The 26,250-nt window shown below is 39.2% G+C and overlaps 2 protein-coding genes across 2 annotated transcripts; both read left to right on the top strand.

The window, feature by feature from the left end:
- Positions 1-454: 454 nt before the first annotated feature.
- On the top strand, positions 455-2,966 carry LOC146468779 (uncharacterized). The gene is made up of 2 exons (XM_085124147.1): positions 455-1,006; positions 1,638-2,966. The coding sequence occupies exons 1-2, from the start codon at positions 822-824 to the stop codon at positions 2,017-2,019; spliced, it is 567 nt and encodes a 188-aa protein (XP_084980273.1). The 5' UTR covers positions 455-821; the 3' UTR covers positions 2,020-2,966.
- Positions 2,967-8,238: 5,272 nt separating this feature from the next.
- Positions 8,239-19,512, top strand: LOC146468778 (alpha-L-fucosidase-like). The gene is made up of 8 exons (XM_085124155.1): positions 8,239-8,714; positions 10,849-10,955; positions 11,528-11,658; positions 12,290-12,423; positions 12,842-12,939; positions 15,980-16,112; positions 16,500-16,670; positions 18,056-19,512. The coding sequence occupies exons 1-8, from the start codon at positions 8,368-8,370 to the stop codon at positions 18,300-18,302; spliced, it is 1,368 nt and encodes a 455-aa protein (XP_084980281.1). The 5' UTR covers positions 8,239-8,367; the 3' UTR covers positions 18,303-19,512.
- The last annotated feature ends 6,738 nt before the right edge of the window (positions 19,513-26,250 follow it).

Here is a 26,250-nt window from a genome sequence, read left to right as displayed (position 1 = left end):
AGAAAGCCCAGAAAAAAGGGTATCAGGGTGGAAAGGTATTCGCACAAATACCCCTCTGTCGCCAAAATTCATCATTACCACTGGAACTGCAAATACTCCTTTGTCGCCAAAATCCATCATTATCTTAGATGCACCTCATGGTTACAAAATCCGACGTATTTAGTATTAAAGAGAGTAATGTTTTATTTTGTTTGCGTGACATTTTCAGTCGAACTACATCACGTTTATCGCAAATATGATGCCTTAGACTCTCAGCGAATCTTTTATCGTTCACCTGTCACCAAAGACTGAACTAACGTGCATGCTCAGATACTCCTTATACAACGGCACCCAAGTAAACGCTCCCACAGCGTCTTGTCAATTTTATTTATGGCTCTCGTGCGCCAGCCTTAGCCCTTGTCACGCACGCAAGATTTGCGTGACAGAAGCGAAGGGCATCCTGGGACTCGACGATCTGCTCGATTCGCCACCGCTTGATTCGCTCATTCCACCACCAGGCATTGGTGAAACAAATCCTTGACAAAATCCACAACCAAATCAACAAAATCCTCATCGCTAAATGTAAAGCTCCGATAAGACTCAACACTCGATCGACCCCTATCCGCGTGCATAAAACAAAGCCAGCATAGTTGTTTGGATCCGCTAACTCTAACCGTTCCCAGTGGACCGTTCCATTACACTGACACACCATTTTACGAATAAATTAACAGCTCTTTTAAATGAAAACAACAAGTTAAGCGCCATTGGCTCATTGTGAAAAGCTCGACACTACCGTGATAGGGCAAATAGCCCGCCCCCTGAACTGTGCTATCTTGAAAGTAATGGCGGCGCTCAAGTTGATATTCTGGTCGTGTCTAGTGGCTATTCTTGGCTATTTTGCCAACAGGGAGCTACAAGTAGACACGCTTGGCTTCACAATGAACATTCATATTCCTGCTAAGAGGTCTGAAGTGTTCCGGAAATTGTTCGATGACCCGGAATTTTTGATCAAAGTGCACCCTTTGTGGTAAGTGAACTGGTCCCGAACGGTCCAAGTTGTGTTCTTTTCTACCTTTAGTTTTTAGTAGCTGGAACATATCCTGCATATCTATAAGTAATAGATGGCAATCAATATAGCAATAGAGAGAGTGGGCAAAATTCGAAGAAATACAGTGCGTCGTGTGTATCCCCGCCAGCTGCTTACACGCCTACGGATCTGAAGCGCGATCTCACCATAGCTAATAACCAATTTATCCTCGGGTCGAACGAGCGATGGACCTCGTGCGTCAAATTTTCACGCCTGACTCCGGACCACTAATTAAATAGTTTCGTATTAAATCGAAATGCAAGTAATTTTGATTCATTTCAACGAAAAACAAACCCATGAATGACGCTACAAGTCGTGTGAACGCTCTTCAACGGTCTAGTTTTAATGGCATCTAGGCAATCCTTGGGAATCTTCGGCAGCAATCGGAAATTGTCGTTTAAACCCGGATCCTTGGAAATTATGAAGACGAAAGTCTCACACATATGACTTGATAAACTGTTGGCAAGCAAACATGTACATGGTGCATTTCATTGTTGCTAGTGGCAACATGATCAGGAATGTATTTTTACAAAACTATACTTTTTGACGAAATTTTTCTGATCATTTTTAGCACTGGTGTTGGTAACATCGTCAGATTCAAGGATAAAGATGGACGGAGAACCATTCAGTTTGATATCCAAGAAAGGGAGGTTGTATTAGGATTCTATGACACTGGCAACTTCACTTTCCAAGTGACTGTGAAAGAGATAGAAGAAAATACCGCTACCCAGCTGACTGGCACCTTGATGAATGGATCCTTAAAGATTAATCAGGGATTCCGTTTGGCTGATTCTGAAGAAGGTGGAACTTTATTAGAGGATCATGCAGCATACACAGCCCCTCGTTTGCTTGCAAGGTTGACAAGAAGACAGGCATTTGCTGCTCATACTGCAATAACTGAAAATACTAGGTTGTATTTCCTGGAATTATCTAAGCAAACTCAGCATACATAGACTTCGAATTTCATATGACAATGTTCTAAAGTGTGTAATAGTCAGTGGGAGATTTAGGCTTCCCTTTAGAGGTGGGGTGGGGTGTGGAAAAGGTCAGGGAGAGGGCAGAGTGAAAGTGCTTTAAAAAGGTGCACTTAAAGGGGAAGTATCATGGGGTTTTTGATATCTTTTGTTAAAAATGATGAAACAAGACCTTCAATCAGCTGCCAAATAATTCTAGAATGACAAGAGGAAAGGAGCAACTCGTGATCTGTTTTAGCGCATTTTGGAAACAAAAATGCGAGAACTTGAAAAACATTAGCCTAACATTTTTCAAGTTTCAATCCATACTGGCGGCCTACTCTGTCGCTGGCCAGAGGCACTAATGGACAGTTTTATTGCACTGGGGTGATAAATTATATGTAACAAACTTGACAATTATTTTGTTGTTTCTGCTGACAGACAAACATTTTTGGATTTTCAAATTCGCTTCCTGAGGGGAGGGGGTAGGGTGCAAACCAAAAAGCCTTCCACGGGGGGTCAGTATGGATATTTTCTGGAACTGCGCAATATAGCTTGTTTATGTAAGCTGTACATGTTGTCTTTTATTATTAATGGCTGTACACAATATTTATAATTCAAACAAAAATAGCTTCGCACTTGAAAGTCAATTGACAGATCTTTTCATTTTCCCTTAATGTTTCCCATTTCAAGCAGTGTGACACCAGCTTTCGTTTGTGATGTAAACAGTCCTCAAACGAAGAATCCAGTTCAGGCGCGTAGGAGGGGGGGTTCGAGGGGTTCGAACGAACCCCCTTTGAAGATCAATAATGGGGGAAGAAAAACTTTTAAATAAAGTTCCTGTGGTCGAAATACATCAACCAAAGAAAAATAGAGATATAAACCCGTTCTTTAAGCCTTATGTCTTATCCTCAGTAAAAATAAAAATTGTCAAGAACCCTTGGAGATTAATTAAGTAATGACGTTTCATTTTTGCAGTAAAACCGCATCCGCCTGAAAAAGCCATAGAAAAGCATGCTTTGCGATACGTTTTGTTCTCTGAATGCGATTCACTTCAAACTTAATAGTTCAAGCCTTGTTGAGTTTCATGCGCAATTACGTACAAGTTCGCCTGAGAACATTCACTTGTGAGTGTGAACGTTCCATAAGTGCAATTAATGTGGAGGTTGAACAACTACATGAGGTGTACCATGGGAGAGAGTAGGCTGCCCGCCCTGGCTCTAATGCATATCAAATATGATATGCCTGTCAATCTTGACGAGATAGTCAATTTGTTCGAAGGCCTACACCCGAGAATGATGCAGCTTACCAGCTTGGTGTATGACTATCAGCAGATCGAAAAGCTATCAGAACTTGACAGGGCGCGGAATGTACATTGAACTTTTTTGTTTAAGTGGAAACAATTACGCTGTCGAAATGATGTATGTAGCTTCAAAAGCTGCTGTAAAACAAAAGTTGTGATTTGCCTAAAATGGGTCTCAAAATGCAGGAAATGAGGTTTCTGGGAACCTAGATTTTCAAAATTTTCAAAGTTGACACTTTGGACTTCACATTAAACAAGAAGCTGTTTCCAGCTTATACTCGGGCCATATTTGACTGTGTGGTGCGTAAAGCCTACAATCTTTTAACAGTGATAACCTCCAGCATCGCCAATTCCCCCAAATAGATAGCCTGCGAGCAACCTCTCTTGGGGGTGGATCCTCTTTCCCCGTCCTGCCCCCCACCCCCAAGAGAGCTTGCTCGCAGGCTACCAAATAGATTGATACAGAAATATAGTGAGGCAATAAGTAACCCTGACTAGATAGAATTGCATTTCTTGCAGTCAGAATGAAACGCAGGGGAAAACGACATTTGTCATACGAATGGTTTTTATAATCCACAGGCTTTAATCCTTACGTTTTCACCTTTTGTTTAGAGACAGAAACCATTTGAACGGTCCTAATATGTATGTGACACCGGGGCAATGACGGATCGTAATTTTCGGTATGATCTAGACCCGGGGGGGTACTCCCTCATGTTACCTAAACGGGGACGTGCGGCCCGATAGGGTATGGCTTTCAGGGTTTTTTGTCTTGAACGGGGTATCTGTTTCATCACTTTTCATCACATCCCTACATGATCTAATGGCTTAAACAGATTGTGATTGCCAATGCATTAAAATACAGTAAGACACTAGTGTATTCTTATTTCATTATAGTCTTAAACAGGGTGTGATGTTGGGTTAAATATCTTCGAAAGGGCCTGAAATTTTTGAATTCTGTCTTAGACGGGATAGGGAAATCGGAGAATTGTGTCTTAAACAGGGTCAGGGTTTGAACGCCCAGGCCGCACCGCCCTACCCAAGCATCTGTTGAGTACCCCCCCCCCCCCCCGGGATCTAGAGTAACATTACGCATCACGCGTACGTTTATATCCTTGTATGTTTTTCAATGTTTCGCTGTTTATTTTTTTAAATGAAATTCAGGGAAAAGCATTTGTTATTCATTTCATTTGAAGACAGAAACCGTTTCTACATTGATTGTTTTTACGCGGGATGCCCTGAGGGGGCATACCGTGTCTAAAAACGGGTCGATTTCTTTTTTTTTTTTTCTTCCTCGTATCCACAAATGTGTACATTAATTTATTCATTAAATTCTCCCCTCTCCTACTCGGGATGTATTGTCCTGATTGTCTTCAACAAAAGCAGGCCAATCAAAATCCATTCTTGTCGCTTATATTGCGAGGGAGGGGACCCTCTCACCCCTACCTGTGTGACGTCAAAGCATCATTTGATTTATTTATCAAATCCGGATTAAATTTGGCGCCATATTGTTAACATTTCCTGGACTCAAGTGTGCCGTTTTCAAACGGAAATTTCACCATTTTGAAGCGGTGAATCGAAAGAATACCTTCTAAGAAGCACCAGACATTTAAAACGGTGGAAATTGGTGAGTTCCTGGCGAAGGAATCGTGCTTTGTTTGACAGTCTTAGACCACGACGCGAGACTGAAAAGAGGTCATTGAGAAGCTTATGTTATCGTAATAGAATTTCAAAAATTCCCGGTGAAAGTCTGAGTCCCGTAACACAAGGGAAACAACGTAACGCGATCGTCGTGACTCAAACTATTCCATTAGCAAGGATAGATTTATCAATCGGCGAAGCATACAGTTGGAATAAATGAATCAGCCCCAGCATCACGCGTAATGCCAGTGTAGCAGGCATCTTGTTCTATAGTAAACGTGAGACATCTTTATCTATCTTGGCGCATGCACGGCCCGCGAGGTCATAGACTGATTTAGTTGCCAAATTTTCGGTTAAACAAAACTAACCTTGAGGCACTCAGGTTAGCCTAAAAAACACTCCAGTTAGCCTAAAGAGCACTCCAGTTAGCCTAAATAGCTCCCCGGTTTATGTTGGGGTTGTTCATGCCTCGCACGCCTCGCATGTCTGGCTCGCATATTGTAAACACTCCTCACGGCCCGAAAACAAAGAACGCGACCGAGAATTTAAAGAATTTGATAACACGACAGAAAACGTATCTCGTACCAGCCGAGTACAAAAAACGAGACCGAGAACAATAACTCGTGGCCCGAAGTCTTTTCTCTCGGCCCAAGAGAAAAAAGAATTTGATAATGCTACCGAAACCGAGTAATAAGCACATACCAGCTGAGCGACTGCTGTGTATCGAAAGTTTCACGATCCGGAATTTTGGTTGAAAATCCATCCTAATAGGCCTTATCACGGTTTTCGACGCCATTTTGACGGGTAGGCAAACAGGCTTGAAATGACTGAAATAACAGTGTTTGTATGGAAATCCGATGTCAAATAATTTTCATAAGACATCGCTTCTGAAAAATTCATGAATTGGAAACTTTTGGCTCTAGGAAAAGGATTTTAAGAAAAAAATTGGAGGGATGTAGCTGTGACAGAAAGCGTCCAGTCGTGTTTTGAACTTTCCATACAATTCCCTGTATTTTTCCCGCGAACTATTTTTAGTAGCAGTTCACGGCTGGTTCGCTATACAGACAAATGTATGGAAAGTTCAAAACACGACAGGACGCTTTCTGTCACAACTACATCTCTCCAATTTCGTTCTTAAAATTCTTTTCCTAGTGCCAAAAGTTTCCAATTCATGAATTTTTCAGAAGCGATGTTTTATGAAAATTATTTGATATCGGATTTCCATACAAACACTGTTATTTCAAGCCTGTTTCCCTACCCGTCAAAATGGCGTCGAAAACCGTGATAAGGCCTATTGGTAGGCCATCCTGTAGCACATGACGACATGTGGTCCATCAAAAGCCTTTTGCCTCAAAAATACCATAATCACGTGAAACTTAGTGACTTTAGTGTACATTTACGATAAACCCCACTTAGCCAATTGTAGAGTTCGCGTGACTCGATATGACACCACATCACGCGATGATTCGATTGTGTTCGATCTACTGTAAATAATAGTTTCGCTGCCTTTTTACTGGTGATTTGCGTGCTTTCTACATTTCTGTTTTAGTCTAACAAGTACATACTTTAAGAACAGAAAACAATCACAAGACTTATTTACCGAGGTAGAGGCTACTGTGTTATTGACCTATTATTAGTGACCTTGTGGAAAAGACTTTGCCATGAAGATGCAAGCCATCTCAATTTGAAACGTGCTAATTTAAAGGCTTTTCTAAGCTTCCTTTGTCTTTTCATTTTAGCATTGGTGTAACTAACATCATCAGATCACAAGACGATGATGGACAAAGTACCGTTCAGTTCGACATTCATGAAAAGCTTGTTCTGTTAGGATTCGCCAAGGTCTTCAAGTTTCAATTGACTGTGAAAGAAGTACAAGAAAGTGTCGCAACCCACATGTCGGCAAACCTTATGGACCTTATGGGAGGGTGGTTCCAGCTTAACCAAGGGTTCCACATGACTGATTACGAAGATGGTGGAACGTTGTTAGAGGGTCACTGCCAATATGCTGCCCCTCGATTTTTTGCAAGATATATCAGAGGTGTGGGGCTGGCTCAACACACTGCTATAACCGTAAATACCAGAAAGTACTTCATGAAAGAATCCCAGCAAAACCCGAGTATATAGACTGTATTCATAACCGTTACCAAAATAAATTATCATCTGTCAAAATTCCTATTTTTCTTGCTGTCGCTTTGACATATTCATTCCATGCTTGAATGTTCTTTTCCCATATAATAAACGAGCATTGAATCTGTAGCGAAAGACACTGACATATGATCAAATGAGAGATATGCCCTTGACACCCTTGCCGGTATAATCTGAGGGCTCAGTTAGTATGATTTTATACCTGTTTGATCTGAAAATGGGTATAACTGATATTTTTGTGCTCGGGACTGCAAGTAGCCTCATACGAAGACGCTTTTTCGGCAAGTGAATAATTCATGGTGATTTCTGAAGATAGCTATTGAAAAAGTTATAACATTTTTGGTCTGAAATTGGGTAAGGCTTTCAAGAGGTGGGTTGCACACCCCAAAATGAAGTAATAAAATAAAATAAAATACTGCTTAGTCCCCCCTTTCCCACTTTTCCCTTGGGGACCCAAACAGACGAACCCGAAACCGATCGTACTACTCCAATTCTTTCATGGCATAGCATTTTCACAGAATAGTCTGTTTTTAGATACATTTTAGATTACTTTTTCCAGTCTACAGGAGAATTGTGCAAAGCTTGTGACTAGGGAACTTCATTTCTTGAATAAATAGGTCTGTGAAACGGCGCCGTGATATGTCATATAGGTGTGCGCTCCGGCCTCCGGCTATTAAATGGGCTACTGTGACATGCCCTCAGGGTAATGAACATGTCTCGCAATGTTTTTGGTGCAGTTACCGTTGCGAGAAGTAGAATCAACTTCTACTTCTCACAACGATTGCGCGCGGCAATTGGGAGACATGCTCATTTCAGGGCATGTTACCGGCCCAACCAAATTGCGAGACAAGTTGCAACTCATCCTTATGCAAAACCCTGCAAAAACTCATAAGTGACTTAAAACCAGGGCGCTCTTTTCTGCGCCCTGTTTAAAACAAAGCGAACAACGGTGTAACTCCAGTAGAACAATAGTGTACAAGGCAACAAAAAAACAAAAACAATTGCACAAACTAGGTAACCTACTGGTACCCGCATCGGATGCTCCGAACCAAGACTTTTTACCGGTACTGGAAAACAAAAGTTATTCAAGTACCGGTAATTGGGCGGGATAATTCATGCAATCTTATATTTAGTACAGTGTTACCGAAAGCACAATTCGCCCGGATGTGACACCTCCGGATGTATTGCTGTACCAGAGTGTAGACAATTTCTTTCAAGGTTTATTTTTGCACCTTTCCAGTCAAACCCCCGACGTTTGCAGAATGTTCACTGTAATCATAACTTTCTTCTTGGCTATAAACCAGTTCATTGACGTGGAAGCGACGAGATATGACCCCACTTGGGATTCGCTCGATTCGAGACCGATCCCGGCGTGGTATGATGAGGCAAAATTCGGGATTTTCATGCATTGGGGATTGTATTCTGTTCCCAGTTTCTCCTCCGAGTGGTTTTGGTGGTGTTGGAAAGGACAAAAGAAACCGGAATGCGTCGATTTCATGAAGAAAAACTATCGTCCCGGTTTCACGTACGCAGATTTTGCCCCGATGTTCAAGGCTGAATTTTTCAACCCAGATCAATGGGCCGACCTGCTAGCTAGGTCTGGTGCAAGGTTTGTACAAATTTGCTTTATTTTTTCCTGTTGCCTTGTTTCTGTGGTTTGGAGTTATGTAATAGCTTCCAAGAACTCTGGTGAAAGTCACGAGATCGGCAGTTTTCATAAGTAAGGTGGGTTGATATTGAATATCGATACCGAGCTCCAGCAATATCGAATTGGTTCGTCATAATTTTATGTTAAGGAAGCATAGAAGGGGTTTTAACTCCACAACTTTGTACAACCAATACACGTATAGCTACAATCGTGGACAAAACTGTTAAGAAACTTTTAGTCAATCTCCAAATTCGACCGCTACAATGATACCTCAACAACACAGAGCCCACCCCCTCCCCCTTGACTGTCGATATTTCTCTGCCGCTGACAAAAAGGTTGGGTCATTGTCCGGCCTTCAAAACAACATTGAGTTAGAGGGAGGGGGGAGTGAAGATTTGCTACTCTCTCTCTGAAATATATGTGCAAAATTCACAGCTTTAATTCTTAACAAGTTTTGTCCACGATAATTTGTAGGATGAATCCGCCAAATTTTCATAAGCAGAAAATGTCTTATACATTCATGAAACATTTGTTTTGATCTCAATCAGAATTTTGCATGGTAACCTTACCTTGATTTTTTACAAGCACACAACATTCAGAAATTAGTATGCCACATTTTGTCCCTACTGAAGGTGCGTATGGCTTTTCATCCTTTTTATCCCAAGAAGACTTAAAAGTCTAACCATCTGCAGATGTCATTACAAAGGCAGCACTTTCTCCTCAGTTATTTTAAGACCCTGAGTGTTGGTAAGGGCTAAGAATCGATCCAGGGCTTACCACTCCAAAAGAAAAAAACCTTGAAATTATACATGTGAACAAATGAAACTGTGATGAAGGAATTTTTGATACTGAGCAGCAATATTATTATGTGGAAGATTTCACCTTGGAGAGGTTTACTTTCTAAGCTTTTCAGAAGAGATAGTAAAGCAGTTCATGAGAGCAAGAGGAAGCTTTGAATGGTCTACTAAAAGGAACAGTACTCTGTTTATTTATCCAGAGAACTGAATATAGTAATTTTGATGCAGCCACAGCGTAACCTGATTTTGGTATTATGAAGCAACTAGAAGTAATGCTTCTCCCTCCTGGGAAGGGTGCTTGTCCATCTTTTTTGGAGCACTTTAGATAATGTCCCAAGTTCAACAGATGTGGTCATATGACTAAGTTCTCCTATTTCTAGGGCAGGTAACATAAGATAATAAAGGTAAAGTTGCACTATGTGCCTAAGTGGCTCGCATGGCTGGAGCTTAGCGCGGCTTCTGTAGCATGAATTAGCAAATAGGAGTATTGCTACTCCCCCCCAGGATGAGATGCTAGTCGATTTGCAGGGTTACCCTCAGTAGTATGTTGCCGGTACCCATTTAAACACCTGGGTGAAGAGAGACAATATGGAGCAAAGTTTCTTGTCAAAGAAAACAACACAGCAATGAAGAGACCAACCTGGCCGCAAACCAAAGACCCTCCGATCTTCCGACCGTTCAATCGAAAGTCCAACGCGCTAACCACTACACCACTGTCTCCATTTTTAGGACAGGCTTCACGTGTATTCTTGATAGTATACAGTTAAGACACTTTATTCTTTAGTTCTGCAATCAGTAATTTATTTTTGTTCCCACCCTTAAATGGTGAGCAGAGAGGTTGTTATTGTTTATCTTTTTCCCCATCTCCTTTGGGGTGGTTGTGGGTAAATATATCCTCTCTGTGTGCCAAACAGTTAGTATTATAGTGTCTTTTATCTTAGATGTTTGGGTCACAAGGGAAATTAACACTAAAGCAGAGGCTAGGCCTTGAAGCATCAACCTTCAGATCTGACATCCTACTCAGTAGCCACTATACCTGACCACTCTTCCATAGAATAAGACATTATGTTGACAGACAAAACATCCCAAGGATGTAATAATTTTAGCATAGACTAGTTTTTATGTACAGCTTAGATGATCTTACCAGGCACTGATAAACCAGGGTAGTTGTTTGTTTGTCCTTTACTCTTTTACCAACCAACTGAGCCAAGAATGAAACAAGGCAGTAAACCCCATCTGCCTCATGCTTACACATGCACATGCACTCAGAGTGGCACTGTTCTTCCTTCATTTCACAGGTATTTCATTTTGACCAGTAAGCACCACGAAGGTTGGACAAACTGGAAATCGAATGTGTCATGGAATTGGAACTCAGTTGATAATGGTCCTCATAGAGATCTTGTAGGTAAGAATTAAAGCTGATCTAAGATCAGGCACAATGTATATGTTGTGGTTTAAATTTTGTTTGTTCTAAAATTTTTCAAACCGCAATCGTGGACAAAACAGTTAAGACAAATTATCCTTCCACGTGTTTTTACTAGTAAACAAGCAAACAAGCATATTTCAACCCCCCCCCCCCCCCCCCCGCCTCCCCGACTCAATGTTGTTTTCTGGGTCACAAACAGTTTCCTGGGAATCAGCACTTCCCAAATCAACATTGGATAGGGGGAGGGGGTGGGGGAGGGAGAAGTAACTGTACTAAGAATAATTTCAGAAGGGAGGAATAGTAAAGAAGTGTTTTTTTGTCGTCCATGTTCAGTTTTCTTAACGAGTTTTGTCCACGATTGCAGTTTCATTTGTATTTTCCTTTGTGCAGTATTCATTACCATAATCTGAGACAAAGGGAAATTAAACATCAAACTGGTGAGAAAATTTTTAAACCAAAAGAAAATTTGGACCACAACATATGTGTTAACAAGTGTCTGTAATAATTATTTATACATTTCAATAATATCTTTTGTGTTGATCACTTTACAGGTGATCTTGCAACAGCCATCAGGGAACGTACCAACATCACATTTGGCTTGTATTTTTCTTTGTTTGAGTGGTTTCATCCACTTTACCTTGAAGACAAAGCAAACAAATTTGAAACACAAGATTATGTTGACGTAAGTTGATAATAATAATAATAATAATAATAATAATAATCAACATCATCAAAATCATCAAAATCACTGATAATATAAATTAGTTAAAAAAAAACAGGAAAGTCTTCTCATGTGTAGTTAACTAAATGCGAAAGGTTAGGTGAGAATTTCAGAAAGCTTCCCAGTAAGCCATTCATAACTGATGGCTAGTGAGATTTGTATCCTGGGTATTTTTTTCTAAGTACATCACTACTTGAGAACAAGGCGACCAATTTTAATGTCTAACAAGTAGCCTGGCCAAGAACTACCAGTATGAGGGCTATGACTTATATTTAACACATACCGATTATTCATCCATATTTTTAAGTTTAAAAATTCAATGGATTCACTATATATGAGAGTTTACAAGTTAGAATAGGCTTCATTCAGGGAGTGATAATAAAAGGGCTAAGGGTATTAAGAGTTAATAAATTTTATCTTTGATTTTCAAAGTCTTTTTCTTTTTTGGCTACTTTTACCCCAAATTTTTTAATTCAACTAATTCATTTTGCTAAAAAAGCTTTTTAGTGAATACAGTTTACCTGTCAAAATACACAGTAGATGAGCTTAATATTTACCATAAATATCTTTAAATTATTTTCATTTTTTATAGAGTGTGATGCTCCCCCAGTTGTACGACATTGTGAACTCTTACAAGCCAGAGTATATTTGGTCTGATGGAGACTGGGAGGCTAAGGATTCATACTGGAAAAGCAAAGAATTTCTGGCATGGCTATACAATGACAGGTGAGATTACAAAGGAAGGCAGGTGGCAGCAGTAATGTACAGTTCCATAAAGTATCTATACTTCCCCCATGGAAGACTTTTTGTTTTATGCCTTCCTCCCCCCCAGGAAATTCCAGTTTAGCTTCGTGCTTTGCTTCTAAATTTTGACTTTTAAGACCCCCCTCCACCTAGGAATTTCCAATGACCTTCCATGGGGTGGGTATACATGTAGATTTTTCCTGGAACTACACAATCGCAGACAGAGATAATGAGGAAGAAACCAATTGAAGGGCTTGGTGTATAACCAACCTATGGTGCTGTTTAGACCACCTTTTGTTGTTTTAGCCAAGATTTGCCAGATTTGCATTCAATTCCGTCCGAAAACTTTGTCCCAAGGTTTTTTTTTTCATTTTCGTTCTTACATTACTTTTCTCGTCAGTCCTGTTAAAGATACTGTTGTAGTGAATGACCGATGGGGTGTTGGTGATATGTGTCACCATGGAGGGACATACACCTGTGCAGACAGATATAACCCAGGTATGCTCTCTTTTGTTAAATGATTAAAACTATAAAAGGTAGAACCACCTTGTAAAGGACCTTTTTTACAGAGTAAATTTGAGACAATATACAGTTAATAGTTTGGTACAGTATGCTATACAGCGCTCACTTTTGTAATCAACAAATCCTGAGACATGTCCAGAAATGCACACTAATGAGGTGCATGAACTGTATGGTAGATTTCACAAGCAGGGTGCAAAGAAAGTCAGCTTTATGTACAGCTTGCCCTTCGGGCAAGCTGTGGCTAGCATGTACTAGCCTGGGAAGTCATTTTAACCAGCCTAAAAAAAAATCACAAGACGCTAATTAAAAGTAGTATTAATTTATTCATTAATTAGATAATTATTAATTATTAATTGCAGGACTAGTTAATTAGTTAGATGCTTTATTAATAATTGATAATCCACCATAATTTAACGAAACCTTTAAATAACGGTAAAAGTTGGCCTGGTACGAAACTTAACACATTGGCACAATGATTAACTCTTAATTTTTGGTCGTGAATGCCGTTGTCTTTCTTTCATTATAAATGTCAACTGGTAATTAAATGATGGAGTAAAGAATTAAGGTGAAACAAGCAGGAAGAAGTTCCAAAAAACTTGCAATTGTTTTTCCTAAACACAATATACATGTAACACATCTAACTGACTAGTTAACCTCTAATTTCTACATGTAAATTAACTAGAAGCTGTATTCCTAGCTGTTCAAAGTCTCATTACATTTTGTAATCATTAGAACATACATGAACCAGATACTAGAAGAAAAAGGTCTCATGAAGAAACAAGTGATGAATATGTATGAATCTCAGCACGTGCAACACGTGGATGACTAACATACATCTTGCAATTTGGAATTAATCTATGCACATCTTCTGAGGAAAACTAGTTTGAAACTAAACAAATTCCCACTGGACACGCTAACACAACAACGAGGAAAGCTGCCGACAACAGCGCAGTCAGAACTTGATCGTGCATTTTGCCGCCAAAAAATATTTCCCACCAGAAAATGTCTTCAACTGAAAGAGGCACTTTTATTAACTGAAAAGTTCACTTCTGATCATAACTTTTTGCATAAAACTTGACATCTTTCATCATATTTTTGCTTCTCATACAAAAGTATTACATCAAGTAGATTGGTTTTCTGAAAAAAAAAAGTTTGGCTGTCAGATTTCACACGAAGCGGAAAGTGCCATGTCACGCGTCAGTGCTGTCGTAAACAAAATTATGCAAATTTCTGGTGAAATGAACATTTTTAGATCTTGACAGCTTTGATAAAGGTTTCAAAGGAGACAAAATTGTTTCATTTTCGCAATTTACATCTGATAGTTTATGGGAAAGCAATAGGACGTGATCGATAAATTTTCATCAACTGTTTAATACATACCATGTAGAATTTATTGAAATGCAGGTGACAATGCAAAAATCATGAACGAAACTGAATTTACGGGAGCACAGGATCAAAGCCTTTTTGGTACGTTCATTGAATAATGAAGCATAATAAATACAGACAACTAGCTTTCTTTGAAATAATTCTTATTTAGCAAGAGTAACTCATATTTCAAATTATTTTTGCTTGAAGATTGCAGTGACAAGACTACAAAGGAAAAGTTTAACACATTTAGATATGTCAGGCATGAAATGTACATGTTTATGCAATACTTTTTTCAAAAGATTTCCCTTTGTGAGATCAGCTTGAAAAATGGCTGTCAGTTCACATAAATCTACCTCGAAATTAAAAAAAGTATGTCTTACAGTAATTTTTTAATTTTAATTCCCAAAAAACTTCACTTGCCTGTTGGGCAAGTGATGGTCAGAATCCACTAGCCCGATCGCAAAATCCACTAGCCCCGGGCTATCGGACACGACTTTCTTTGCACGCTGACAAGGCATGTCCCCTAACATCAATTCTAACTGAAACACAAATAAATAACTCTATCAAAAATGAAGTTATATGAAAATGACCAGAAAAGGTCTCTGTTACATGAAGTAACCAAATTCAGGGTTAGGTGCGTTTTTATGGACATAAGTGGAGCAACCCTGGCTGTGATCACTTCCCTGTGACATTCCTTTATTCATTAGTTGAATGGCTAAGATGAGGTTATAAATGCTGGGAAGAGATTGGGGGGGGGGGGGGGGGAGGGATCCATTGTTGACCAGCTATTATTGTCAGCCCTGACTTGCCCTCGTCCCCTTCTCAGGCTAATATTTGTGTGAAGAATATCACATTTCCATGGGCAATGTTTGAGCCAATGTAGTCCCTCAACAGAAACATTCTGTCATTTAAATATCACACAATGTTGCAAAGTCTTTTACAATTCTTCCCACCTCCTTCTATCTTGGTTATCCCATTTCCTGCCCAGTGTACTCCTGCCTCCCATGGACATCCTGCCCTCCTTGTCTGCCCAGGTCCCCCATCTCCCCCCAACCCCCACATGCACACAATTATTGTAGAAATGCACAAATTTATTTAAGGTGACAAATTATATTTTGTAATTTTCTCACTCCAAGATGAATCCCCTTGAGTTAGTCACAGCAATTTAACATTCTCGTCCCTTAGAACAGTTGTAAAAAATAAATAAAATAATTAACATCTCTGTTACTGTGTCTTTCTTTACAATTTTTCTTTCTTTACAAGCTTGTTTACAATTTTTCCTTGCTTCAGTCTCATAACACCATTTGCCATCTGCCTTGAGCACACACATTTAGACAGTTGTTTGTTCTATAAACCATGTCAATGATAATTTAAAGTAATGAAAGCAGCCTGCACTCCCTGAGGTGGCTTCTGATGTTTGTTCTCAAAAATTCTTTACAAAAATGGCAAAGTTTATCAAATGCTAAGAGATGTTTCTTGTAGTTTGAACAGTTTATTGATATAAAGAAAACTGCTTGCAGTGTGCAAACAAAGTAATGACAACAGGAAATAAAAGAATATTGGACAGACAGACAGACAGACAATTTTCATTGATAACAATCATAACAGTGTATAATAAATATTATGTATACCGTGTTTTTAATCATAGGAGTTTTACAGAAACACAAATGGGAAGATGCTATGACAGTTGATAAGCAATCCTGGGGCTATCGTAGAAACACAACTTTGTCAGATTTCCTTACTATGGATAACTTGACTTCTATCTTGGCATCAGTTGTAAGGTAATAGTTTGAAAAACACTAATTATTCGCTCCTTTGACGTTAAGTTACTTCTTTGAACATTCTTCTTCTTTCTTTGTTCAATTACAGAGTCTTATGCTGCAACTTTTTCTATCAGTTACCATAAAGCTCCAAAGATGTTACAGCCCTTTTTAAAAATTATCTCAAAACAAAAATAATTTCATGAAGTTCAAGAATATAAAACATATGCCCTCATATAAAGTGTACCATTAACTTGAGTAAATGGTATGCGTGGGGAACCTTTGGCCTTGTGCCTAGCCCACTTAATGTAGAGCCAGTCAGGCTTGTTAACACTGTTGGACTGGACACAGACCTGCCAATACCTAACCTATTAATATTATCATATTATATAATTTCCTTTTTTTTAGTTGTGGTGGAAATGTTCTCATGAATGTAGGACCAACAGCCGATGGCAGAATTGATCCAATTTTCCAGGAACGACTTGAGCAAATGGGAGACTGGTTAAAGGTTAATGGTGAAGCTATTTATGGAACCAAGCCTTGGAGAAAACAGAATGATACTGCAACCTCTGACATATGGTTAGAAAGATTTTGGTCCAGCCAAAACTGTATTATTAATAGTAAAACCTTAACAGTTTCAAAACTATCTCAGAAGCAAATGCCTTCAGGTTTATTAATGTGCAGTCATTTACAGGAGAGGGTTTCTTGCAAGAGATCATGAATACAGTTTCAAATAGCGTTTGACAATCATTGCCCCTATATTTCTTTATTTCTTAGGGTAGCAGTTGGGAGAAATAAAAATTAAACCTCTCATCTTTTGTGATCATTTCTTATATTCTCGTGACCTTTATTTCTGATCAAGTAATGATACTGTAGGGAGAAATTAGATGCTGGTCTTGTTACTTGTAGGTTTTGAAGTAAGGGTTGAATGTATAATTCCACTAAGAATTTACATTGTTAAAGGAAATTAATGCTTATCTTACATGTAACGTAAATTGAAAGAAAAATTAGAGTATAGTTTACTTACTTAGAAAAAAGTTAACATAGAAAGAAGGTCTAATATCTAAATGAAGGAAACTAAAATTTCTAAATGCATCAAGGTATCCTTTTCTATTAAAGAAAACAATCTTAGTGATTTCATGGACACTTGTAAAGAAAAATACTAATTAAACCCAAATGTCTCGTGAGACACTTTTGAGAGCAAGACTAAATTTCATATTTAATGATAAATGAAGAAAGCTGTCTTTAGATTATCCTGCTGCCTAATATATCTAATGACAACATTCTGTGTTTGAAGTGAAGATGAGGTGAATTTCTCTTGTAAAAAAATTATTGCAACTTAAATTTTTGCAAAGCACTGATTTCCCATAATAGGGTTTTCAATTTTGATTTCATAAAGTTGGTTGCTAAATAATGGTAATTGAACTGAGTGGAGTGCAATTTGGTCTGAAATCATACGCGTGATTTCAAAATCAAACGAGCGTGCAGCACGAGTTTGATTTGAACTCACAAGTATGATTTCAGACCAAAATTGCACGACACAAAGTTCAATTACCACTTTATTACATCTATTTTGAAATCACAGAGTTTTATTGTCAATATTAATATTCTATTTTTGTTACTTCATTTCCATTTTGATGGGCTAAAGAAGGATGTGATTTAGGGCAAAACTAGGTGCAATTTGGGAATAAAATCGCACTGTTGAGAGCCAATCAGATTGCAAAGATCACCAGTGATTTCAAAATGGGTGTAATAAAGCCAGACTTTCACTGAGAGTGTTATGTTGTGAAGCTGGTGGTGTTGTCTGCATGTGAATGTGAATAAAAAGTTTCTATGAGCGCCATAGGCAGCTTTGCTGCTCGCTTACTCAAGTTTTGCCTTTGCCCAACCAGCTACCCATGGCCAGGCTATCAGAGAGTGCGGGTGTCCCAACGTCATTAAACTCTGATAATTCTTGTTTCCAGGTACACCAGCAAAACAGATGCCACTTATGCCATTGCATTGGAATGGCCGTCAGCAAGCATGCTAAATCTTAGTGCACCCATCCCTACAGCATCAACAACGGTTACTCTGCTTGGCCTTCCTGACGTCAAGCTGTCTTGGAAGCACCTGACAGAACAAAATGGAATTATGATAACTGTGCCAAACCTGTCTGTTGCTGAGCTGCCGTGCCAGTGGGCCTGGGTTTTTAGAATGACTGACATAAAGTGAGATTTGTTAACCTCAGGGTTGACATTAGCTGAGTGGAGAGAATATGACTGGTAACAGCTATGGTGACCTACTTTATAAGTGTAAATGCATGGTGGTGTAGTGGTTAGTGTGGTGAACCTTAGATGTGATGTCGGTACTTCAAGGCCTAGCCTCTGCCATCATATTGTTTCCATATTGTCTCTCTTCACCCGGGTGTACTATTGGCCACTGGTGACTCACTATTGAAGGTAATCTTGCAATGAACTTGCATGGAAGGGAATGGCGATCAGCTCATACAGTCAACCTACAGTACATCAAGTGTGACCAGTATTTCCGAGAATGAAATGAACGTTCAAATTCCTCTTTGTAATGTCCGGCATTTGAATGGAATCTTGAACATTTCTCTGAAATCTTTCCGAAACTGAGAAAAAAATTCAAAATTTTTGGGAACCATTTGTGCTTAATGCTGTAATGAAAAGAAAAATTCATATCTTTATAACCTCAATAAACTGGGGAAATTTATACGGGAACTCTGAAATCTCGCTGGCGACATTCAAAACTGAAATGTAAATTTAAAAACTCTGTTCAAATTTGACGTAGCTTGACTGTAAGATAAGTTAGGGGTCCTAGGTAAAAAAAAACCTGACAAAGCTGGGTGACTGACCCAACAAATCAAATTGTAAACAATATTAACAAAATTTTGAGAGACCCAATTGTGCACACATTGACCCCTTAAAATTTGTCATAGAACCTTTGCCTTTAAAAGCTAACTGCTGCACTGAGTAATACTTGTTGTTGCTCAATGGTGCTAAAAATTGGGTTGTGTATGGCTTGACCTTGTAATTGTATCATACACATTAGAGGTTTGGGCTGGCTAACAACACACTGTGATAACTAAAAAATGGTAGAAAGTATTTTCTGGATGAATCATAGCTAACCCAAGGAGAAGCTAACTTTTATAAATTGAAAATATTTTCTCTTTACAGCCATGAAATGGTTACAATACAAATTTATAAACTATTTGGTACAAAAATATTCACAGATGTTCTGTTCTGGGAGACGAACAGCTTTCCACGAACAGAGCTCAACAATACTGATTTGAGAAACAGAATCCAAAGAGAAATATTTTTGTTCAAATATTGATTTTTTTGTATACATTGCATTGTTTAGTTTAATACACTATGACCTGTTGTAAACAGGCAAAAGAAGTTAAATAAAGTTAATTAAATTGAATTGACATGTCTCCTCCTTGCACAAATGTCTGGATCTGCAGGTGTCTTGTTCAGTCCTGGCCCCAGTTGTTCAAAGAGCGGATAACTTTATCCACTGGATAAGTCGCTATCCAGGGGAGCAAGTGTACTCCAACCGATGCTTTTGGCAAGTTTTCCACACAGTCCCATTCTTAAATTTGACATATGCTTCTACTCTATTCACAAATTATAGGACTATCGGAAAAATCTTGCACACATTTTATCTGCCGGATAGCGAACTATCCAGTGGATAAAATTATCCGCCCTTTGAACAACTGGGGCCTGAAGTATTCATGCATCTGGTTCGCACAACTGAAGGACCCAGTGTGAAAGGGGGAAAAGTGAAGATTAAATGACCTTGAAATCCAAATTTCTCTGAATTCACTCTAATTTGGATTACATACAGACTCGTTATTCCTAAACCATAGTAATCCTATTGATTGTAATCTGAACCCTGTTTTGTCCTTAATTACATCCATTTTGAAATCACTGGTGATCCTTGGAATCTGATTGGTCCAAAATGGTGCAATTTATTCCCAAATTGCACCATTTTTTGCTCTAAATTGCATCCTTTCTGTAGCCCATCAAAATGGAAATGAAGTAACACAAATAGAATATTAATATTGACAATGATACTCTGTGATTTCAAAATGGATGTAATTAAGTGGTAATTAAACTGAGTGGAGTGCAATTTTGGTCTGAAATCATACTTGTGATTTCAAATCAAACTTGCGCTGCGCGCTCATTTGAAATGTCAGCTGTCTTGGAGGAGACGGCTGACATTTCAGATTAGATAATTCAAATTGTAACAAAAAGTTGCTGCTGAGGATGACATACGTTTGATGAATAATTTCTTGTAAACGTAAAAAATGCTCTCTTTTTCCTTGTGTTTTGATGATTAAATTGAAGTATTTGAATATGAAACAACGCTCCTACACATTTTAGAATGATTCTTTTCATTTATTCTGGTAGTACTGTTTGTTTTGATGGTGCCTTCTCTACGTCTGCCTTTAGACTTTTGTCTCTGTTTCTCAACCATTTTAAAAGAAATAGTGCAACTTCAGTGAATCAAGTCGCTATTAATAACATAAACACGGGGGGGGGGTACTCCCCTATATAAGCTATAAATATATCATTTGAGGTGAATTTTTTGGGTGAATTTTATCAATTCTTGACTTAGGCATGAATGTGAAGCTTAATTTGAAGCAAGGTCTGAAAACAGATATGGATTTTAGAGGCCAGGTCTGAAAACGGGTGTGGAAAATGGCATGTTTTGGTCTGAAATAGGGTCAGGATTTGGAGAAGCGGGCGGCACACCCCTACCGAGAATTCTGAGGAGTACCCCCACCCCCGGGCATAAAATGAGTCCCAATGGCTGGGGGCACCCAGGTGTGAAATTGCCATCCTCACAAATAATTACAAACTCATCACTTCACTCCCCCACCCCATATGGGTGCCTCCAAGTGGGGTATGGGGCGAAAAGAAAAGTCGGTGAGCAGAGTGCACCCTATACCCACTTGGGAGCCTGTTCAAAGACTACGGAACATGCAATTGTTCGGATTCCCCGAGGATGCATAGAGAAACTCCCAATGGAATCAGCGTGTCCTAAAACCTCCATTGAGACTACTCTCTTGCCTCCCAAGGCAAAAACCCTGAGGGGAGTAGTGAGAGTAGGAGTTCAAAGCGCAACTTTGATCAGATGTCTATTTTTAAACAAAAACGAGTCGCAGGGTGATTTGGGACACGTGGAGTTGACCTTAAAGGGTATGGTTTTTGAGTTGCTTTGGTCTTAGTATAGATTTTAAGTTTGAATATACATTTGACTGTATGTCTGCATCTACCACACGTTACAGGCAACAGGATTTTGTGTACTATTAATCATTGTATTCACTATACCTGATTTATAAAATAGCCAGGGTCAGGCAAGCACTGTGATTGGTCAAACTGAGTTCTGTATAACTCTACAATGCACAAAGCATACGTATGGTGGGTGCATTATAATAATTATTGTACATATGCATGGAGCACACGTCAGATTTTTTGCCTGTGAAAAATCTGAGAAATTCAGAGACAGAATGCGCTGTCACTCCAGTGATTCGCAAAGAACAGTCTCTTGTACTGATGTTTCCAGACTTTTAATCAACTTCAACTTGTCTCTCAACACCTTAAAACTTAAACTTGACTTGGAGTTAACTTGCTTACGACGTGACGAAAAACTAACACATTTTGACTTTTTACTTGACTGTGCTGTCGCGTGCCCTGTCGTGATCGTGTCGTGATCGGCAAGAGCGCGCGCTGTTAAATTACGCGTTATCTCGTGTAAGGAGAAGTTTGATGTTGATTCATTAAAATTCGCACTTGTCTGAGGAGTTGGAGTTGTTTATATTTTATAAAAGAAATAAAAAACTCCCCGCCCCTCCCCCCCGCCCCTACTTTTTTTGCTCCTTTTGCCCAATGCCCTCGCGCGCTTGCCCCGCCTGGCTAAAAGGAAATGGAAACGACTGCTACGCAGGCTAAAGGGAACCGTGAGAGCATATTTAACGTATAATTTGTCTTTTCAACTCCAAATGAATAGTACAGAAAGAGAAGTATCCAAAATATTGGGGACATCCAAGGGTAAAATTGCCGACCTCACAATCTCGTCACTGCAGTGCTCCTCATGTTTGGCTCCTCAGCAACGACTAAAGAAACTGCCAATGGAATAGGCATGTCCGAAAACCTCCACTGGAACAAACGCTGATGGGGATAGGAGGATACTGGGAGGGGAGACTCCCGCATAAAAGTGGGTCTGCGAAATCTGCGAGCCAGCGAGCCATGCGAGCCATCGTGCGAGCCATGCGAGTCACGCGAGTCATGCGAGCCATGCGAGCCATGCGAGCCACAGTGCAAATGTTAAGAATTTTTATTTAATTGTTTTATTTACATTCGCGTGAGAAAATATTGGACGAATTTTTTTCTTTGGTTTTCTTTTTTTTTTTTTTTTTTTTCGTTTTTGTTATAATTTTGGAGAGAATTTTGCCTATTCAAAATCGCCCAAGATGCGCAAAAAAATAAAAACAATACGCAAAAATTTATTAAGGTTCAAGACTTCAGGGAAAAAAAATCCGAGAAAAACATACGGCTGCACCGCTACTCGAATAGGTATCTATTGACACATGTCATTCATTGATATCCACGTGGAACTTCATTCAAGAAAAAAAAAAAAAAAAAGAAGAAAAGAACAGCACTTCAACTCCGTGTGTTGGCGTCAAGAATGGTGAGTAAATCGCGCCATTTTAACAGGTTTGGTCTTTAGTGGAGAATCAGAGTTATCAGAACTCTGTCGGTTGGCTGACTGCTGCATGTGGTTGTCCTTTCCCTTAGAGAAGTCTTTCTTCAAAACTCGCCACTAGAGTGGCAGAGGCTGGTTTCGAGATAGCATTCGACCCACCAGCTGACGACAAATGCTTCTGTTACGCTGCTTCTTTTCAAATTGAATTTAGTGCAACAATATTGACTTCGCTCATCTTTGAGTACTCATTTATCATACCTTACAAGATTGGAATGACACTGACAATCAGTCCTGACGTGTCAATTACAGTCAACCCAGGTCAAGCGTGAACAGTATTTCCAAGAGTGAAATGAACATTCGAATTTCCCTTTGTAATGTCCGACGCGTGAATGGAATGTTGGACATTTCTCTGGAAATCGTTCCGAAAAAGACGCATTAACTGAAAAAAAAGAATCAAAATACTTGGGAAACAATTGTTATTCTTGAAATATTCAATTTTGCAGTGTAAAGAAAAATTCATAGCTTTATACCGTCAATAAGCTAGGGAAATTTATACGGGAACTCTGAAATCTCGTTGGCGATTTTTCAAAACTGACATGTAAATTTCAACACTCCGTTCAAATTATAAAAATATCGTTCACGCATGACCTGGGTTGACTGTAACAAAAAACTGAAATATGATGGTTTGCGTTGTCCCACTGTAAGAATTAAATATTGCGATGTTATTCATCTTGTTCCGATGCTCTTGTTCTTGTTCTTATGTGAATGTAAATACAACAAATAAAAATTCTTAACATTTATACTGTGGCTCGCATGACTCGCGTGACTTACATGGCTCGCATGGCTCGCACGGCTCGCATGGCTCGCACGGCTCGCATGGCTCGCATGGCTCGCATGGCTCACACCTTGGCTCGCATGGCTCGCTGACTCGCAGATTTTTATCACTCCATAAAACTGATGGGGATGATCGTCAGAAATTTTAAAAAGAATCCCTAAAAGGTAGCAGAATTCTGTTTTGTGTGTATGATCTGAACAATTTCTTACCACTAACTGGTACCAAATCAGTTGACTGAAATTTGCAACTTCCTCTCATATTTTTTTGGCTCAATACCCTAAAAGGTACCACCATACCTCTGGCGAAAGTCATTTTACATTTTAGCACCCTAACGGGTACCAAACCACAAATTGTAACCCCTAAAAAAGGTATGATGATCACCCCCATCACTTTTGTATGGGAGTTGCCCCCGGCCAGGTCGCTATCAGGCACATAAAAATGAGTCCCAAGGGAGTTGCTCACTAAAATGGCCTCAAACAAGCAAAAGAGACAGAGACAACAGATGACCAGCTCCCATTTGGCTTTATAGCTCAGTTAGTAGAGCACTGAATCACAGAGGTCATGGGTTTGAATCCCGTTCAAACCTGATTTTTTTTTTAGACATTCTTTTCGCAACTGCTTCATAATTTGCGAAAATAACTGCGAGGGTCTTTCTTCTATTTTAAGCAATACACCGTGGAAACAAGGAATGTCATTTTATTGAGAACTTTCCAGTATTTATACCTCCTAACCCCAATCGTGAATATTCCCATACAAACCTCTTACCTTATTTTCAAAGTGACCATTGCCCACAGCTTATGCTTGGGTTGCCTGTGGTGGGATGAGCCTCGAGATTTCAAGCAGAGCGAACAGCGGTTTTGCACCAACCGTAGATTCCTTATGTATCCCCTATACACCGTATTCACAAATGGCGGACACGCGCGGAAAAGACTGGCACTACGCATCAAAACGAGGCGTTTTAGGATAACGAAAAAAAAATTCCAGTGAATGTAAGCTTCTAGAGGGTCGATAAGTGCTGAGTCTCTAAAAATTGAGTCCTTCTGATCACTTAGTCCGAACGAGTTCAAGTTCTAGTGTTTATTATTTATTGGTTGGCTTCTTCTAGCAATCTCAAATGCAAACTAGACACTCACAGGAAAAAACTGAGTTAGATTGTTTGCTTCAAACCTTCGAGTGTAATGTCTACAGAAAATATGAAAAGTTGTTAGAAAGATCTCCACTCTAGCAGGAGCCACAAAGGTTTATTCAATGCATTTTTTGGAAAGGGAATTAAAACAGGTTTCGAAGGAAAGAAAATGTATCTACATTCGGACGCAGTTCCAAAGAGGGTTGCGTGGTGATTACTACTCGGAAGTTCCGATCACAAAAGCTACAAAAACCGACTCCTATTATTGTGAACAGCTCTAATGCCTAAAAAACGAAAACAAAAGGAGGTGGAGGGAAGCTACTGAAAGAAAAGTTTCACTAAGGAAGCAATATGTGAGCCAAGACTTAAATATTTCGGTACATTTTACGCGCTTTTTCCCCGAAATAAAAAAGATATCATGCATCGCAAGAATGGCCAAGATTCATGCAAGTCATTGAAAATGTGGCAGTAACCAAAGTCAAGAGGAACTCCTGGAAGTAAGGTATCAATTTTAAGAAAACAATCCTGCAAGGAAATTCAGGAATGTCACTCTCAAATGCGTTAAGGAATGGCAAGTTTAGGAACCCAGTGTAAAGCGAAATACGATAATCTAATTCTGACAAATTACCTAATTAAGTATGCAAATCTTTATTGATTTCAACCGAAATGCCGGTTAAAAAGCCTCTAGTTCTCTAGTCCCTGTTTCACGGAATACAATTTTCTCATACAGGCAAGAAATGTTCCTTCTGAGCTTGTTCTATTATTAAACAGTTGGATTTTGATGACTTGATATTTAACAAATTATGAATTTTGAGGGGACTGCATTCTCTGCTTGTTGTTTACAGTACGGCTACAATATAAATGAATCGAAACAGACAAGTCTTGGTTCATCTGTTGCTTCTTTTTAAATTATTCGTCCAGCCGTTTCTGTCCACATTCTTCACGTCTTTTCGTTGTTGTCTTCGTCTTTTTTTTCTTGGTATTATAGCGGTTTAGACAAATGGTTGTAGTCTCTCTTGCGCTCGGAACGCCGGCGTCCGATACGAAGTTGATCACGTAACTCTCGTTAGAAATGCATCCTTTTGTAGGTTCATTTTGTTTCCTTCAAGACCTATCTTACCTTCGGATTCCGAAAGACATACCAAACAAACTTCTGTAGTACATTGTATCTCTATCGTCCCTCTATCCATCTGCGCTCGAACGTTGAATCCTTCGGAAACAAAAACTCTAACCGATTTGTTTCCGTGATTGTCTATTTTGCATTTAGGATTGCTACAAGAAACGAACCAAGAAACACTAGACCACTCTCGTTCGGAATAAAACCAGCGATCTGAAAAACTTGCTGTTTTAGGAGCTTATCAGCTAAATAGTCTCTCAGTGAACTTGTATTCGCAGGCAAATTATTTTTTGTTTATCCTAAAACGCCTCGTTTTGATGCCTAGTGCCAGTTTTTTCCCGCGCATCCGCCATTTGTGAATACGGTGTAT

Source organism: Pavona decussata, unplaced genomic scaffold (genome assembly GCF_977016875.1).
Source record: "Pavona decussata unplaced genomic scaffold, jaPavDecu1.1 SCAFFOLD_129, whole genome shotgun sequence".
Taxonomy (NCBI): Eukaryota; Metazoa; Cnidaria; class Anthozoa; order Scleractinia; family Agariciidae; genus Pavona; species Pavona decussata.
This window is presented reverse-complemented; position numbering and strand designations above follow the sequence as displayed.